An 18,634-nucleotide genomic window follows, 5' to 3' on the forward strand; every position below is an offset into this window, starting at 1 on the left:
GCACAATCTTACACTTTAAATGCATTACCCACAATAAATACATGGAACCCGTTCCTCTGTTTTGGAGCACTTACTCGGTATTTTTTTTCCTGTTCAAACTTTTGCTCATACTTCCTAATCTTTCTCTTGAGGCTTTGAAGATAACTGGTAAGTTGTGCCACTGTCTGTGGTTCTTTGCTGTCCTCACAGTTACACCTGGAAGAACTTCTTGGTCTGAAAAAGGAAAGTTGACAGATATCTCTATCAACTCAAGTGATATATTTGTGAAATGGCATGAATTTAGCTACACTGAACCATTTTTAATAAAAAATCACCTGTAGAATATGACAGGTAGATAAAAGAAAATTGTTAAGCGTTATGAAGTTTAAATTTCTATTTCCTTTGAAGATACTGGAGCATGTGGTAGACAGCTAGGCCAGGAGTGTCAAACTCATTTCATGCCCAAGGCTGGCTCCAGCTCATAGGTCTCCTTGCAGGCCAGATCTAGCCAGGGCCACAGGGTGGTTAAAGCCTGGGGCACACAGCAATTGCAGTGGTAGCTCTGGTTCTGGCTCAGGAAACAGGACACCAGCAGCTATGGCTCCTTCCATGTGCTCCATTCCCCTGTGTGATCTGGAGGTGCTGATACTGTCACATGCTCCATGCTGGAGCCAGAGCTGCCACCACATACCCCATGCCATGATGGCAACTCTAGCTCTACCATGGGGTAAGTGGCAGCATGGTCCCCATGAAGAATTACGTTTCAACCAAACGGCATTTTGGAAGGGAAAATCTTCAAGCAGAAAATGTTCATATCAGTTCTACTGAAAATTACTTTTGGCTAGCTGAAATGGTAGAGATGCAGTGGCAGACTGGCTAAGGTACAAGAGATGTGATTTTAAGCTATGTTCCAGATCTGTGTCAAAGACTGCCCCCAGATGACCTTGCTCTATAAATAGCAGGTCATTTGAACAGGGGAGTCAAAGGCAGCTGTAGGGGTGTGCAAAGTGGCCCTATTCAATTTGGATTCGGCCCAAATCAGGGACAGTGATTTGATTCATTGATTCAGATCACTGTCTCCAATTCGATTTGGGTGAATCCAAATCTGAAGATTTGATGCTGATTCAGAGAATCAGCTATTAGGACATAGACGCAGCTTTAAAAGTTTTTTCTACATACCTTGAGGTAGCAGGTGTGGCTTGTGATCGCTGTGATGCTGCGGTGCATGGAGCATCCCTCCACGTGCTCAGTGGTGAACCTGGAAGTGGACCTGAAGTACTTCCAGTCCACTTCCAGGTCTGCCAGGAAGCACACTGCCCCCCCCAGCTCAGTGATTGGCCACAGGGGGACCCCGGGTGCCCCCCTGCATGCTCCCCAGTACATCCTGAAGTAGATTGGAAGTGCTTCCAGTCCACTTCCAGGTTTGCTGCCAAGCATGTTAGGGAGACCCCTGAGTGCTCTCCCATGGCCCTCCCTACACCAGACCACACATTAAATAACTATTTACAATAATTTATTATTTACAATAATATTTGACAGATTGACAAATTCGGCATCCCATAAATAACAAACAAAATATTTTCAATAAGCTCAATAATAATCTATACCAGCAGATAAAGCAAATACTTATCATATAACAAAAACAATTTATGTTATTAACTTTAACACTCAGGCAACTTATAACAGGTATATACATTTAAATCAACTAGGTCTCCATAAGATCACTCTGCCTGCAGCAAAGTAGTCCACTGTGCAGTGACTGCAGGGGAGCCCCAGGGAGCAGTGCTCGCTCTGCCTCAGAAGAGGGGTGGCGATGCCATCATCTGGACAGAAGTTGGGGGTGCCTGTCAGGACTTCAGGTGTGGCTGCTCTGGAGACCACGGTTTCTTCCCTTGTCCAGTCTTTCCTAGATGCCCGCAATCAATCACACCATTCCCCAGACACTTCCCAAGGCAGCTCCCCTGTGTTTGGCACCTGGAGTGCCCCTTCTCAGCTGTACTTCATTTAGCTCTCTGCTGGAGCTCCCACCCAGCCACAATTCCCTGCTTCTTTCTTTAACTCTTCCAGAAAACCTCCTCTAGCAACCCCTGTCCCTGATTCCCTCCAGTGACTCCCTGCACCCAGGGATCTTAAGAGTGGGGAGGGGAACCTGTTTGCACAACCCCTGCTCCTTTAATAAAGGATACCAGGCAATCCTAGGTACTCATTAGCTGGTGGCTCCTCTACCCTCAGTAGCAGCTCACTCAGTCGCAATTCTTCTGCAAGTCATCCTTTCAGAAGCAACTGTCCTGGCAGCAACCCCCTCTGAAGCAGACTTTCTCAGCACAGCTTCAGCTAGCCTCTCCCCAGTTCATTTCCCTTGTTTTTTTCCTGGGCTTCCCACCCTGGAGTTACAGCTGTCTAATTGTGTGTGCACAGCCTGCTGCAGATTCTTGCCCCAAGAGTGCTAACACCCTAATTGGGCTTGCAAGCTGCGAGGAAACCATTCAGCACCTTTACACAATTTAAATTTGAAACTTAAAGAATAGGTGTTCTTTAACTAACTAAGGTTAATTGCCATATGTTGCAAAGAACTTGAAAAAAGCAATTAATATTCCAGCATAAGAGTGTTTAATACAGTACAGCGCATTGGTGTGGCACTAAAAACCCTTCCTTACAGGCAACAAGCATAATCATTTTGAAGGATTTTTAGTGTCTGGCTCTTCTGTTTCTAGTGTCTGGCTCCTTAGTGTCTGTGAACCAGTAGGCTTGATTACTATTTATTTGTATTTTCCTGAACTTTATTTTTAAGCTTTAAATAAAAAATCTTTCCTGCCTGAAATTTAAATTTTAGGATTTCTGAAAAGGACTAACCTGTGCTAGACAGATGTGCTACCACACACTGCCTTTCATTTCCAAAGAGTGCCTCATAAAATAATTCCATGAAAATTGAACTTTTCTGTATTGGACCTTTAATAACCTCCTTTGTCTTGAGCTCACTTAACAGACTAATTATTAACTTTTAAAAATGTCATTACTAAAGTATAATGAACTAAAACATCAATGAATATTGTACTCTGTTATTACTAGAAAATGTTAGGTCCTATTTACGGTATTTCAAATTGATCATGACAAAATACGTTATAGTAATAAAAACCACTTTATGATAGTAGCTGAAACCCCCCCCTCCCCCATCACAGTCGAGTATTGTGGACTATACAAAGATAATAAAAATTAAAGTTATGATAGATTAGCTTACATCATGAAAAGCTGAGTACTTGGCGGAGAAGGGGCAGAATCTGGGTCTAAATTAAACCTCTGGCTTTGGCTAAAGATAGAGCAACGTGGTGACAGAAGGGGATTATCTCCATCAGTAATGTGATACAGTAGTCTACTTGTCCCTAGGGTGTGATGGTCTTCTGGGCCATTGTCTGCATCATTCTGCCAGTCTCTACAAGCTGGTACAGGCTCTATAACAACAAGATACATCAATGTAGTGGTGAAGGTCACACATAAATATAATTAATTGATCATATATGTGAGAACCTGCACATAAAATATTTATGGACAATATAATGTATAATATATGGTAAAGCAATGCAGCACATACATTTAAAATGTAATAACAGACAGAATATAGAAAAGGAATTACATAGGTTAGAAATTCTCCAGTCTACAGCCACAGTCTATACATTTAGGGTCCTATAGGGCTGGAAGTACACTAAATGCTCCCAGCACAGTATCTAAAATCCTGCAAAATAGGATCTTAGCTCTTAGGGGAAGATATCACACCTTAGAAAATTAGCAAAGTGAAATTCTACAGCTCATGTTACACAAGAGGTCAGATATTATAATGGTCTTTGTTTAGTCTTAAAAACTATGCATCTGTAAATTTCACCTCCTTCCTTCAGTCAGCAAGTGACATATAAACCAGTGGGTACAATGTACAAGAGTTTTGACTGGTGCTAGGGAATCCACATTCTGCCCTGACTCGGAATGGGTACAAGCTGAGAAAGTCCTATACCCTCTTCTTTACCATCAAGTGACAGGTAAAATAACTATACTAGAATTTTTTCCTTAATGAATATATATGGGAGCTTACACAAGTCACTTTTTTTGTGCAATTGGGCTCCTGAAAGTGCTCTACAGCCATGAGTTAACACAGGTGCCTGGCTGCAGACAGCTTTTAATATGGCTGATCATGTAAAAAAATTAACCCTCACCAAATCAGGTGTTAGATAAAGGTGGTTTAAAGCAGAGTGCCATGGGGAACCTGTGTTTCCTCGATGGTTAATTTTTTGCATGAGGGCAGGGCTGGACTGGTGCCAGCAAAGGAGGGAGGGGGAAGTGTATGGGAAGTGGGATGCAAGGAGGAATGGAGCCTCCTTACCTCATGGCCCCCCACCAGCTAACCCTGCTGAGTTATTGGGGGGGCTGGGACAGCTAGGCTCTGTTTCACCCTTCAATCCCCCAAGTCCACGTGGGCCTCTTGAGAAAATGCTTTGCCTCACCTGAGCTGGAGGTGGGGGTGTGAAATGAAACCTCCTCACCTTGCAGGCTTGGCCCAGTTCCCTGGGGTAACTGGGAGGGCCTGCAAGATGAGAGGGTTCTCTTCCACCCTCTCTCAGCTCCCTTCCCCCTCCCACTGATGGCTCTGGAGCTGGGGGGGAAAGTGAACTGGGGAGGGGGTGCTGGAGCACCCTCACCCCCAGCCAGGAACAGTGCAGGCAGGCTTGATCCCCTGGACCCAACAGGCAAACCATGAGTTAGAGAAGGCCTCTAAATGTTTATAGTATTATCAGCTTTAAAGAGGATTCTGCTCTTGTACATAAATCCTATTGTCACAACATGGGGTCCCCAGGAATGGCTGTGATGACCCTAAGGCTCTGTGACCATGTCAATTCTGCCCTGCAGCCACCTTCTTTTCTCTCCTGCCATGTCTTGTTGTTATAAATAAATACTAGGGAGGCTGCCCATGAGTTTCTGTGCAATCATGTTCTTGTTAGACGCCACTGAACCCTGTGGGTTCTGGGTCCCCTTGCTAGGTCCTGCTCAAAGTTGGTGCTTCATGGAACAACCCAAGGCTTATGGGCTAGATGCATGACTCCAAAACTTCCCATTTGCCTCCTGTTGTCACTGGGCCCCCTGGCCCCTGTGACTGCACCCCTCTGGTGCTGGGGCTCTGTGGCCTCTGCAAATGCACCCCTCTGGTGCTGGGGATCTACACAATTGTGTGCTTCAATGAGGCCTCCTCTTTCCCTAATAGCCACTTCTTGGTCTACCAGTTTAAAAGACAACAGAAAAACAAGCCCCTGGGCTACAACATAACAATAATAATGGAGGCCTCACTCCCCCCTTTAAGGAGGTAAACTTCCCTCTTATTATTGTGTGCCTCCTAGCCCCAGATACTTTATGAGCTCTATTAATCTTGCAGGCAGCAGCCCAGTCCATTAAACATCTCTAAGTAGTTCTTTCCTGCAAGAGATCCTTCCCCGGGCAGCTGACAAAGAACTAACCCCCTGTAAGCCCTAGCCCTGGGGCTCATATGTGCCCAGGGTCTTGCTTCCTTCCAGTCAGCTGAGCGGGTGCAGGTGCCAGCTAATTCCCTCATTAGCCTGCTGCCCAGGCAACTTACAGCTATGGAACTCTGCTTCAGCTCACTGGGTTCTCTAGCTAGGCTGGTTTGGTTCTTAAGGAGCAGGATCACCTACACATATAACAAGTGCTTTCCTTAAATAACTCCACGTGGGTAGAGACAGTCATGTATATTAACTTATATCATATCATAATTTTTCCTGTAAAATCCTACTGATGTGCAAAAATGGAGTCCATAGCATTTAAAAAAAATGCATTCTAGGTTTCTCTCATGGATTTGCCCTATAACTTGGATTTTAACATATTCCAAAAGAGTCCTTATTGTATATAATTCTCAGACTTTTTAGCAACAGTAATTAAACACACATTGTCTCCAAAATCAGCACATATATATAGGGAGGAAAGGGACCTCTAGGGTCCCTCTGCATGATCGCTATTCCTACATTCTACTGAACAGATGCTTAATCAGCATCATCTTGAAAACCTCCAATGAAGGAGATTTTAAAATGTACCTAGGCAGCTTGTTCCTTTGTCCAACTGTTCTTATAGTTAGGAAGATTTTCTTGAGATTATTAAATGTACTTTTCTGTAGTTTACACTTACCACCTTATGTTCTGTTCTCTGTGGTTGCTCTCCCTCTTTTCTGTGGCATCCTTTTAAGTATTTGAAAAGTACTAGCATGTCCCCCTTACTCTCCTTATCACCAAACTAAATAATACCCATTTCTCTCAACCTTCCTTATACAGTTTGCATTCCAACCTCTTTATCAACTTTATTGCTTGCCTTTAAATGCACTCCAGTTATTACATTCTTTTTAAAATGCAGTGCCTAGAGCTGGACACAGCACTCCAGCTGAGCACTGAATATAGTAGAATTCCTTCCTTCTTTCATGTCTTTCAATGTCTTTCATATAATACTTCCGCTAATGCAGATCAAAACTGTGCTTGTCTTTTTTGCAAGAGTACCACTTTGCTGACTCAAGTTGAGTTTGTCATTCACCATAACCACAGGATCCACCATAACCACAGGATCCTTCATGGCAGTGCTATTGCTTGTCCAGTTATCTGTTATTCTGTATTTGTGGATTTGGTTTTCCTTTCTTAGGTTCAGTATCTTATATTAGTCTTTGTTGAATTTTGGCTTTTTATTGATAGCCCAGTTATCCAAGTTATCAAAATCTGTTCTAATTCTCCAAACTGTTTTCAACCCTGGTGGTTTTGTGTCATCTGCAAACTTGATCATCCTTTTTGCCATTCACATGCTTTTACCAGATCCATTTACAACTACAAACAGAAATCAAGTAAATAGCAGATCTGAAAACCAGTCCTTCACCTCTACTTTTAATTAAAAATGAATTTTTCATCAACACTGTCACAAAGACTCAAAAGACAAACTTCTAACTGCAGTTAATTTAGAAAACAAAATTATATGGTGACTGGATAAGGCTTCCAGCGATAGAGGCCCTTCCTCCTGAGACTCTGCTGTGCCTTTTATGCTGTGTTTTAATTAAGATTTGCACAACAGCTACAGAGGTTGACTGATTCTTTTTTCAACAGTGGGAAACTACTGACTCCAACTGGCATACCTCTTCGAAAACAGAAAACTGAACCTTGAATTTAAAAGAAATAGAGCACAAAAAGCCTAAAATGTTATTTTACTGGATGCTCTTCACTTATTTCCGTGCTAAAGATACCAGAAATTTACTGGTATTACTGTATTTCCTAATTATGGATTATAATAGAACATGTAGGGGAATGGAAGTAGAGCAGCTGAGGCATTCTCACTATTCCAAAAGAATAAGTACAAGCCATGCTCTGGACTTATGATAAAACCCTTTCCCAACCCCAGCCCCATCAAACCAGCTGTAAACAGGTAGCAGATTTCATAGATTTTTCAGGGTAGAAAGGAACCTCAGCAGATCATCAAGTCTGATCCTCTGCCCTGGGCAGGAGAGAGTGCTGGGGGTCCAATGACCCAGCCAGGTGTTTGTCCAGTGTCCTTTTAAAGACCTCCAAGGTAGGGGAATCTGGAAGGGCTACCATTCCAGATCCTGATAACCCTTACCATAAAGTTCTTCCTAATATCAAGTCTAAATCTTCTCTCTGTCAGTTTGTGGCAGTTGTTTCCAGTTACTTCAAAGGGCACCTTGATAAACAGAGTATCTCTTATTCCTTGCTGTTTTGCCCTGACAAATTTGTAGATGGCCACCAGATCCCCTCTCAGCCTTCTCTTATGGACCTCAACCTCTCCTCATAGAACCTATCTTGCAGGCCCCTAACCATATGAGTAGCCTCCTCTGGACCCTCTCAATGTTATCCACATCCCTGCAGCCCCCAAAACTGAACACAGTACTTCAGCTGTGGCCATACCAATGCCGCATAGAGGGGAAGTATCACCTCCTTAGACCTGTTCATGATGCGTTTATGCATGATAGAGTGCGGTTAGCTCTATTGATCACTTCGTCACATTCATGACTCACGTTCATCTTGGAGTCAACTATGACTCCGAGATCTGTTTCTGCTGCTGCGATGCTTAGAAAGTCATCCCCGCATCTGTACATGTATTGGTGATTCCTTCTCCCTAGGTGCAGTACTTTGCACTTATCTTTGTTAAACTGCATCCTGTTTTGTTCTGCCCACTTTTCTAGCCTGTCCAAATCTGCCTGAATCCATTCCCTGCCCTCCAGCGTGTCCTCTTTGCCCCATAATTTGGTGTCCTCCATGAATTTGGAGAGTGTGCTCATCACGCCCTCATCCAAATCAGCACCAGCCCAAGGACTGCTTCTTGAGGGACACCACTGCCCACATCTTCCCAGGTCAATATTGACCCATCCACCACCACGCTCTGGGTGTGACCTCTAAGCCAATTTGCTACCCACCTGACTGTGTAATCATCTAAGTCATGGCCATTTAGTTTTTTTTATGAGAATGGGATGTGACACCATATGAAAGGCTTTTTTAAAAACCAAGTATATGACATCCACCTTGATTCCTGCATCTAAGCAGTTTGTGACCTGCTCGTAATCACTTGTGGTGATTCCCTGATCACTTGAGGTGCCTTTAAATGTGTGAGGGGGCTGCTTTGATGTGCTGCAATTACAGTGTGTCAGAGCTGTAATTAGTGCACATCAGAGCATTCTAATTAGTGCGCATCTAGTGCAAGTCTGCTAGAACCTACTATTTAGTGCGCCTTCTCGTCTCATGTATCAGTATCCCTACACTTCAAAATGCTGGTGGGGGTGCTTTAACTAAAGCCCACCCCCAGAGCACATGTGGGAGGAGTCAAAGGCACCCTAGCAGGATACTAATCATATCATTCCTTGGCTACAGAAACTGATGGGCCTTAATCACACCAGCACGATGGCCCCTAAGCTTAAGAGGACCTACAACTTTTAGGGTAGGCAGAAACAGACCCTGCCTTTCATCACCTTTGTACTGGCATATCATTTTTATGGAGGCACAAAAGGCAAGCAAACAGATGTTCATACCCCTTGTCGTGCCACAGATAGTGGCCATCAGTGGCCAAAGGTGGTATCAATTTGTGCCACAATTTACCAGATATCTGTTTACTTTATGGCAAAGGAGCACCAGCATCCAGGAGATGCCCATGCTCTCCAGCTGCTCTGAGCAGGTGCTCTGGGGGCTTGAGGGGCCAATCCTGCACATGCCTTGAATTCCTGCAAAGGATAAGGCCCCTAAAGCCCATGGAGCACATGCTTGACTCTCCCTGCTTCCTGAGATGCATCTCCAGGAATCTGGGGGGAAATGTCACTGTAAGTGGAGAAAGTCAGGGCTTCCCTGCTTACCAAGATACACCCCAGGATCTCCAAGGCACATCTCAGTAAGTGGAGAAACCCTGACTTTCCTTGCTCACCCATATGTGCCCCAGACATCCTGGGGATGTATAGCAGGATGTGGGGAAAGCCAAACAGGCATTCTTAAGGCTTGAGGGATGATGTGCATTTCGAATAAGGAAGCAGATCACCTATACCAGGATACATCCTGTCACAGTTGATCCACCTCATTTGGCAACATCTATTTCTAGCCTTTTATAAGTCACATATAGTCTCTACTTGTTACTTGTGTTGTATGATAATCTGTTAGACTGGTAGCTTTTTTCCAGCATTATGTTTGTGCTTACTCATCACAACTCCTCTGTATCCATGTTTTTCTCAAAGGCCAAATTCTACTCTGCATCACACCAGGGTAAGTCTCCTGGTATGGGGGACTATTTCCACACCAAATTTGAGCCCACAAACTGATTTCAGCCACAGTGAAGGCCCACACAATGATTAATGGCATTCTGGTGGGCCAGATCCAAATCTAACCCAACCTTTGAAATATCTTCAGCCTTTATCCTAGCCATAACTCACAAACTAGTAGCAGTTCTAATTCAAATCAGACCCAGTTATCATGAGTTATAGACCTAGAAACCAATATCAAACCTAAACCAAAAGAGAGACCAAAAGCCAGGGTCATATGCAAGCCACAGGAAGTGATTCTTTCTTTCTTTTGAGTACTGGTGAGAACTCAGCTAAAGTACTATGCTCAGTTTGGGGTACTCCATTTCAAGATATGGAAAAATTGTAAAGAGGAGAGCAATAACAATTAAAAGAAGATTAACAAACATATAATGCTAAAAAGGAATAATTAGGATTGTTTAGTCTTCTTAGATAAGAAGAAAAATTTAAAGGGGAGTTTCATAACCCTTCAAAAGCTGAAAAGGCTTTTATAAAGGTGATGGTGATCAATTGTTCTCCATGCCCCAAAGAAGAAAAGACAAGAAATAATAAGCTTAAATTGCAGTAAGGGACATTTAATTTAGGTAAAAAGAACTTTTTAACTATGAGAATAGGTAAACACTGGAACAGATTACCCAGAGAGGTAATGGAATCACCAAGACTGAAAATTTTTAACTGAAGGTTAGAAAAAGTTTTGTTTGGGTAGATTTAGACAGGGGTGATCTTGCCTTGAGCAGTAGGTTGGACTAGATGATCTTCTCAAGGCCATTTTAGAACCATTTTGCTATGATTTTATACCTAGTGTAGGCCTACCATCTAGTTCTAATGTCAATTCTAGTGCAAAACCAAGAACTGACACCTAGACTGGACTCACAAGCCAACACCTAGACTTGAAACACCAAGCCAACACCAACCTTATTACTAACCTGGGCTCTATGAACTGAAACCAAAATTATTTAAAACCAGTGGCACCACACTAGGCCTGTGCGAATAGAGAACTATTTGATTTGGATTTTGCCAATTCAGATGCCAGCAATTTGATTCAGAGATTTGGATCACTTAGTTTCATAGTTTCTAGGGTCGGAAGGGACCTGAGTAGATCATCTAGTCCGACCCCCTGCCATGGCAGGAAAGAATACTGGGGTCAAATGACCCCAGCAAGATGTTCATCTAACCTCCTCTTAAACACCCCCAGGGTAGGAGCCTGCACCGTTTCTCTGATTCGATTTGGCTGAATTGGCTTCGGAAGATACAACACTGATTCAGAGTGATTCAGAGATTTGGCCATAGAATATAATGGGGAATCAATGAAATATCTATAACTTTGTTGTGTTTTGGCTGATTTGAATGAAACATACAAGAGTGGTAGCCTCCATTGAGGGCATGAAGCCTGCCAAGTTTCAAGGCAATAGGTGCAGGGGTTTCTGGGGAACTGCACCTCAAACTCCTGAAAGCAAAACTCATGTCATGTAGGTGTGTTAAGCCACAGCAGGGTGAAAACTGCAGGGGAGGTAGCCCCTGCTGAGACCACAAAGCCAAGTTTCAAGGAGAAACATGCAGGGGCATCTGGGAAACTGCACCTCAAACGGCTGACAAGCAAGACTCGTAACATGGGTGACACTGTGTGTGTGTTAAGGGACGGGGGTGAAAACCGCAGGCCTCCTAGGCCCTGATGCAGCCACAAAGCCTGTCACCTGTCAAGGAGATAGGTGCAGAGGGAGTCTGGGTTCTGGGGCCCTGCACCTCTAACTGCTGACAGGCAAAACTCATGACATGGGTGCTTGTGTGACTGTATCTGTCTTGGGGCACAGGGGGGCAAAGACTGCAGGCCTGCTAGGCCCTGCTGTGGCCATGAAGCCTGACAGCTGTTTTGGTCTTAGGGCACAGGGGGGTGAAAAAGACTACTGCCAGCCTGCCAGGCCCTTCTGCAGTCATGAAGCCTTCCAGCTGTCAAGGAGGTGTCTGGGTTCTGGGGCCTTGCACTTCTGGCCACAGGCAAGCAAAACTCGTGACATGGATGGGCGACACTGTATGTGTGTTCATGTGTGCCCTTCCTAGAGCTAGGACCTCTACACAGCATGGCAGTGTGCCCCAGTGAGGCTTCCTCCTCCCCGACAGCCTCAGCCTGGTCCACCACTGTAAAAAGCAGCAGGTAAAAATAACTTAGGTAACTCAGTACCAGTAACACCCGCAGCAGGATCTCAGGTAGCCAAACTGAACTGTCAGGCCCTTCTTTCCTCTCAAGTAGAGTGGTGTTCTGTGTTGTGTGTTAATTTCAATCTGAATCTCTGCCTGACTTCTGTGTTGTCTTTAGTCTGTATGTAAACTAACTATAATAATATTAGTAACTAATAACTATATATAATCTGATTCTAAATCTCTTCTTCTATGAATATATGACTTCTATGCGTGTCTGAGTGTGTGTAATGTGTGTTTCCCTGCAAAGTGATAGATCATGCTGCCAGGAAAAATGCTGAGCTTTCTTTTTTAAAAGTATTGCAAAAATAAAAAAAAGAACAAATATAAATGGAAAGAAATGAATTGGATATGTATTAAGATTCTAAGCTAAGATAAGCTAAGCCAAACTAAGCTAAACTAAGCTATAGCCTATCCAATCCTTTCTAAGAACAAAAAATAGCAGACAACTGACTGACTAGGAAGCAAGCCAGGCAGCCCAGTACCTTTCTGACACTGTTCCTCACTCAGAACCAGCTCACAAAAGGCACAGCAAGCCTGCAGACAGAGGCTTCTATGCTGTTTCTATGTCCCTCCCCCAGACACGGTGATTGGAAGGGCAGTCAGAGAGAAATCACACTCCCTGGCCAGCTAGAGATGTCAATCCTTCCCCTCCCCTCCCCCCGATCCCCTCCTTCTAAGTTTCTGTTTCCCCATAAAGACTGCCTTCCATAACTACTTTTTTGAGTTGAGTGGCATCCAACTTCAAAAACAAAGTCATATTTTACAGTGCTTACCTCCTTACAGAGGGTAGAACAGTGAAAGTAGGGGAATGGTCAGGCAAGGACAAAACCTGAGCTTGTGTTCATTTGCTTGTCTCCTCATACCTTGCATATCTCCCCACATCTTATGGCCCTCTTCATGGCACTCTGGTTCAGAATCACTGTGCTACCCTGTTCTATCTAACTAGTATATGAAAAATGTATTTATTTTATTAAGCAGAATATTAAACTCTGGAAGTAAAAATATGACATAATCGTATTTATCTTAAAGTGATACATTTATGATATTTTAAAGATTGAAATTTCATCTTTGTACATAGTCAGCAGCAGTGATCCCTCATGATAAAGGATGATCATTTATGTATAGGGTCTTATAACCTGATATGCTGATTATGGTCCAGTTATATAGAAAGGAGGTGTATTATCTTCAGCTGGTTTGATGTTAAAACAAAACTTAGGCAGTTAAAAAAAATTAAAAGGTGAAAACCTTGGTTGGGTGGAAGAGAAAGAAGATAACATAATAAGGTTGCTTTAAACAGATACAGTGGTATAGTTGTCTCTTCGCTTATTAAAATATGATTTTGAATGCCGTTTTTACACACATCTTGTTATACTGATGTTTTAAATAGCATTTAAATCCTTGAGAGAAGTAAAAGAAAATGAAACAAAACATTTTATCAGATGGTTTAGAGAAAAGGGAGAAAAAAAGAATAAACAAAATACACATGACCTTTTGTGATGGGCTAGCTGGTAGTGATTATGCCCAGGGGTTTTGAAAGGGTAAAGGATTGGAGGGCTTGGGATTCCCTTTCCTCACCAATCTGGTAATGATTTGGCCCAGGGGTTTTGAAAGGGTAAAAAATTATTGGAGGGCTTGGGATTCTCTTTCCTCACCAATTAGGCCCCAGAGACTCACCTGCCATGTCTCCTGATTGGCCCCTTGGGTCACCTGGGAGGAATAAAAGGGGCAGCACAGCTGGCTTGGGGGAGACCTGTGAGGGACAATAAGGAAGGAGTTTCAAAGAGATGGCAAGAGCTGGAGCAGTGGGGCAGGAGCAGTTGCCCCGGAAGAGCCTAAAAGAGCAGGACCCGCAGGCAGGGCAGCAAGGCCGACAGGAGAGGTTCTCTGCCGGACTCCAGGATCCTCAGAAAGAGGCTGGGGCAGCATGGCATGTGGTCAGCAGGAGAGGCTCCCTGCTGAGCCCCAGGATCCCCAGCAAGAGGCTGCAGCCAGCAAGAGAGGTTCCCTGCCTGGATCCAGCAGAAAGCTGTGCAGTGACCCAAGAGGCTCCCAGCTCCACTTCCAGTTTCTCCAGCAAGAGGCAGGGCAGCTCGACGTGAGGCAGGGGTTTCCAGAAGGTCAAAAGCCTGAGCATTCTGAAACAGACCCAGCAGTGGTGGCTATGTAGTAGAGTCCCACAGCGCTCATGCACCTGCTCTGATCCCTTCAATTGGAGAGGGGGTACCTCTTGGAGTACCACTCAGGTTACATTTTAATAAATATCATTTTGCTGATCATATGGAATTTAAAACCTTTATGTGAATTGCTGCCCTTGTTTGAAATATCAGAGCAACTTTCCAGTCCAACTGGACAGAAGTGTTTTGGTCTGGGATCCACAGAGAGATTCAGTTTTTAAAGGGGGTATTACCAATGATTTTTATCATATCTTTATGATAGTCATATGTATTTGAACTGTGACAACTTACAACAAACCAAGCAAACAAATGCAAAACATATAACAAGACAACACAAACAGACAAGACAATATATATTTGTTGTAATTTTGCCATGGCTGTGATGAGGAAGATGCTGCTGGTGGTAGTGAGGCCTCATGGTTTATCAGTCACCTTTGATTCCACTGTGGTTTTTGCAAAAGAAAGCAAACACACACAAGCCTGCCAAGGAAAACTCCTTGCAGTGGCTGATTATTCATATTTACAAAGTACAATGCTGACATGTGCAGTGGCAGTGCACACATCATTGCTATTTTTGGGGTTCTCTTCTGTACAGAAAAGGTGGAGCAGTTACCTATAGGAGGGTGACCATCATAAGTCAAAGACGTTTCTGGCCTTTTCCTGCCTCTACATCAGGGTGGGCAATGATCAGCCTGTCCAATGCGTATTTTCCAATGGCTCAGAGCCATTCCTTCCTGCTAGCCAAGAAGGGTGGCCGGCAGGATAGGTTCACCCTATTCCTTGAGGGTCAGGTGATCTATTTAAGTAAGGGGCTTCCAAAATTAGCTGTTCAGTGGAGCACTCCTGTTGCTGTGAATGTGAGATTGAGGGATGCCAGCGCCCTTGTTACAATTAAGCCAAGTTGTCATTTTAAAGATGAGTTTTTCCTTTAAAGGGACAATTTCTCCCTCAGATTTTTTTGTTTAGAAAGCCTTTTCCATGTTCTTTTTGCTGGACATTGTGAAATCTTTAGGACACTTGGAGTAAAACAAAACTGTTGTCCCATGAAAATACATTTAAAATTATACCAGTGCTTTTATACCAAGGAGATAGGAAACAAAACAAACAAAAATAAAACCTGCATTAGCCAAATTTAATACTGAAAACCATTTTATCCCTCCTGCTATAGCTGCTATAATTGCAGGGTACTTTGCCTTTCAAAACAGATGAAATTTCAAATCAGGGAGTCACACACACTAAGCATTTGTACTATCATTTGCTGACTTAACAAACTACTTATTATGAGTTATAATCCTATTTCAGTTTCCAGTGAGTATTTACACTGCATTGATGGGGGAGCGTTTGGTCCCTCAATTAAGCTACATGCCTGTATCTTCCCACATTTTAACCTTTTTATCTGTCCAAACTTTAGGAAATGCCGTCATTCAATTTTCTGGGGTAACCCCATCACACACTCAATCACAGCCAAACCTTAACAACTGCTAACACCTTTCTTTCTAGGTTATCTGTATTATACCCACACTATTTCCAGATACATCTCACCCCCATTTACACTTCTAGCAGTCTCTGCCTTGCAACACAAGCACAGAGCAAATAAGACAACACTGCTTCATTCTGTGTTTTGCACAAACACCTCAACAATCTCTGCAATCTCTTGGCTTTACTTGTGTTACAAACATTCACAGTTTCTAGCACACAACTTAGTCTTCTCTGCTACTGACTTCTTATTGGATCAGTGATAGAAGTAGTTGTACTTAACCCAGACAGACCACAGCATGACCTCAGGCACTCTGAGATCAGGACACAACTTTTCCTTAAAGCAATTGCGTCTTTTCCCTGCTCTAGAGCAGTCATTTCTAAAATTGCATTTTTACTTTTTCCTCCTACCTGCTCTAGCATTCAAACTCTGTTAATCTGTTATTCTCTTCTTTCTTTCTAAACACTTTCCACATCTCTCTCTAGAACAGCTAGCTGCCCCACAGCCTGTTTTCCCACTTCCCTCTATCTTTTTCCTTTCCCTCTCTCTATCACAGCTCCTTGATTTCTGAATCTCTCTATGTAAGGAAACAAACCTTGAATGAGTGAACCATGCATCTTTGCTTGTGAATTTTGCTTTTAACTCCCTCACATAGGGCTGCAGCAATACAGGCACCAGCTGTGGGGGACAGTTTCAATCATAATGGTTTTCAACCTGTCCAGACCCAGCACCTTTTAAGAACTGGATCTCCCATATGTGCCAAATCTGACACAAAGGAGGGAAGTCAGAGAACCAGGTTTCTACCCTTTCTACTCAGGTCTAAATACTGGAGTATACTAGCTCTTCACAAGAAACAAAAACCAGTGTCTTGCACCAAAGACTAGCTTACAGTCACCGATAAACTCAGAACTCAAAATCTCAGAAACGTCAAAGCTTAAGACACAAAATCTCAAAAGCCTCAAGAGAAAACAATCTTACAAGCATTTCTACTGGAGAGGACCTGCCTTCAGATATCTCCTCCTTTTTCACTCACTTAGCCCCATGATCACTAATGCCTGGTGTGGGGGTCTTCTGCCCGAACATACTCATTCCTGGACTTTGGCACCCTACAACAACCACAACAATAACGACAACCACAATGATAACAACAAAAGTGCTGTGGGTTCTTGCACCCATGTCCTGCAGGAGTTCCCCTTAATAATGCCAACCCTTCACCGAGTATGCCCGCCTTTCACTGGGGCGAGTTCTATAATGTCGACCCTTCACCGGCTATGCCCACCTCTCACTGTTCTATAATCACAATAAACAGTAACAGTGTAGGCATCCCTACAGTAACAGCAATACTTCAAATACAACACAAACACACACAGAGAACACACAAGCACACTAGCTCACCCGACCCACACTTCTCACTCTGACTAACACCCACAATATGCTCGCATTCTCTACCATAAAATGTTGCCCTGTGGGGTCAGGTCAACTCTCAGGATCTCAAAATTGCACTGTTAGATGGGAGGGTGTGACACAATTTCACATATACAAACACAGAAATCAATTAGGTGCGTACACACACACTACCAAGTCAGGCACATACACATCCAAGATTACCAGCCTAGACACATGCATACCTATCACCAATTCAAGCACATACACACTACACACACCAAAAATGAGTTTCCAATAACCACACACCCAACACACACACACGGATCACTCATTCATATATCATGAACACAATGATATCTATATATAGCTATATAGAGCTATATATGTATATTCACCAGTTCACACACATACCACCCACCTACACATATACAAAGGTGAGTTCCTAACTTGGATGGTACAGTGTGTATGTGTGTGCTTGGGGTACTTGGGATACCTGAGGGAAAGGTTAAGGTGAGACAGTGAAAGTGTAGGGAGTGAAAGTTGCCAGGACCATGATTAGAGCCAGTAGATTAGAGAGGAGCTGGGCTGAGGAACTGAGGCTTGGAACTACTTAAAGTCAAGTGGCCTCAGGGTTACTCGAGGTCACTGGTGCTGGGGTTGAAGCAAGGAAAGAAGCCCGGTGGCAAGGAGGAGACAGCTAGGAAAGAGAGAGGCAGAAGACTGGGAGATTGGGGCTGCAAACAGAGAGGCAAAAAGCTGGGAGATTAGGGAGGAGGGTTGGGAGGTCAATAGACAAAAACCCAACTTGGGGTTTCAAAATAACAGGTTTATTAAACAGACAACACAGTATACAGCCCCATGAAGTTATTGGTTCCTACACACACATACACACACAATGGTAGCAGGAGAGAAAAAGGCTTGGTGGAGGGATTAAAGTCAAGGTGTGCAGGGACAGAGTCCAGATCCTTTGCTTGGGGAAGGAAGGTGGGAGATAGCTACCTTTCCTGGGCTGTGAGTTGATCCTCAATGGCCAGTTGGGGTCTTCTCTAACAAGGTATTGTCCAGAGAGGGGGTCACCAGCAGGGCCTCTGGGTGGATAGGTGGTGTGGCATGGTGCTGGTCCAGATGAAGAGTGCATCCCAAGGAATCAGTCTGCACTACCCCTTTTTATGGGGCAGACTACCTCTGATCTCCTATGGGGACCGCATGTCCAGGCAAAGTCAGCCCTGTTCCAGAGGGTTCCAGATGCTCAACTGAGCATGTGCAGTCTTGGCACAATGGTGGGTTGGCTGGTTTCTGGAGCAGTCTTTGTCTTCCAAATCTTGAGCCAGGGAGGGTCAATGCAGGGTAATGGTTGGGTCGTCAAGTTGATGGTTCAGTCAGTCAGAGGGAGCTATTTTTAGACCTACTGCCTTTGTCTCTTAAGCACCCTCATTCATCCCCATTCATTCAGGAACCAATTTACATAGGAGGGGTAAGTCAGGTACAGTTACAACAGAGTTACAATAGGGTATGCCTGGGCAGGGGACACAAGATGGAGACTTGACATTACTTTACAGACATGGGCCTAAACCATACAGTATTAATATGAAACAATAATCAGTG

The 18,634-nt window shown here is 43.7% G+C and overlaps 1 protein-coding gene across 1 annotated transcript in view; it reads right to left on the reverse strand.

Annotated features, from left to right (window-relative positions):
* Nucleotides 1-18,634, reverse strand: part of LOC149859747 (protein FAM13C-like) — a 41,960-nt gene that overhangs the window by 20,934 nt on the left and 2,392 nt on the right. Inside the window, exons 2-3 of the mRNA XM_090058422.1 lie at nt 3,218-3,428; nt 75-213 (exon numbers count right to left, since the gene is read on the reverse strand). Of these exons, the coding sequence (XP_089914548.1) occupies nt 75-213; nt 3,218-3,428 (350 nt within the window). The remainder of the gene's footprint in view (nt 1-74; nt 214-3,217; nt 3,429-18,634) is intronic.

Source organism: Crocodylus siamensis, chromosome 7 (assembly GCF_052110815.1).
Source record: "Crocodylus siamensis isolate JL-2025a chromosome 7, ASM5211081v1, whole genome shotgun sequence".
NCBI lineage: Eukaryota > Metazoa > Chordata > Crocodylia > Crocodylidae > Crocodylus > Crocodylus siamensis.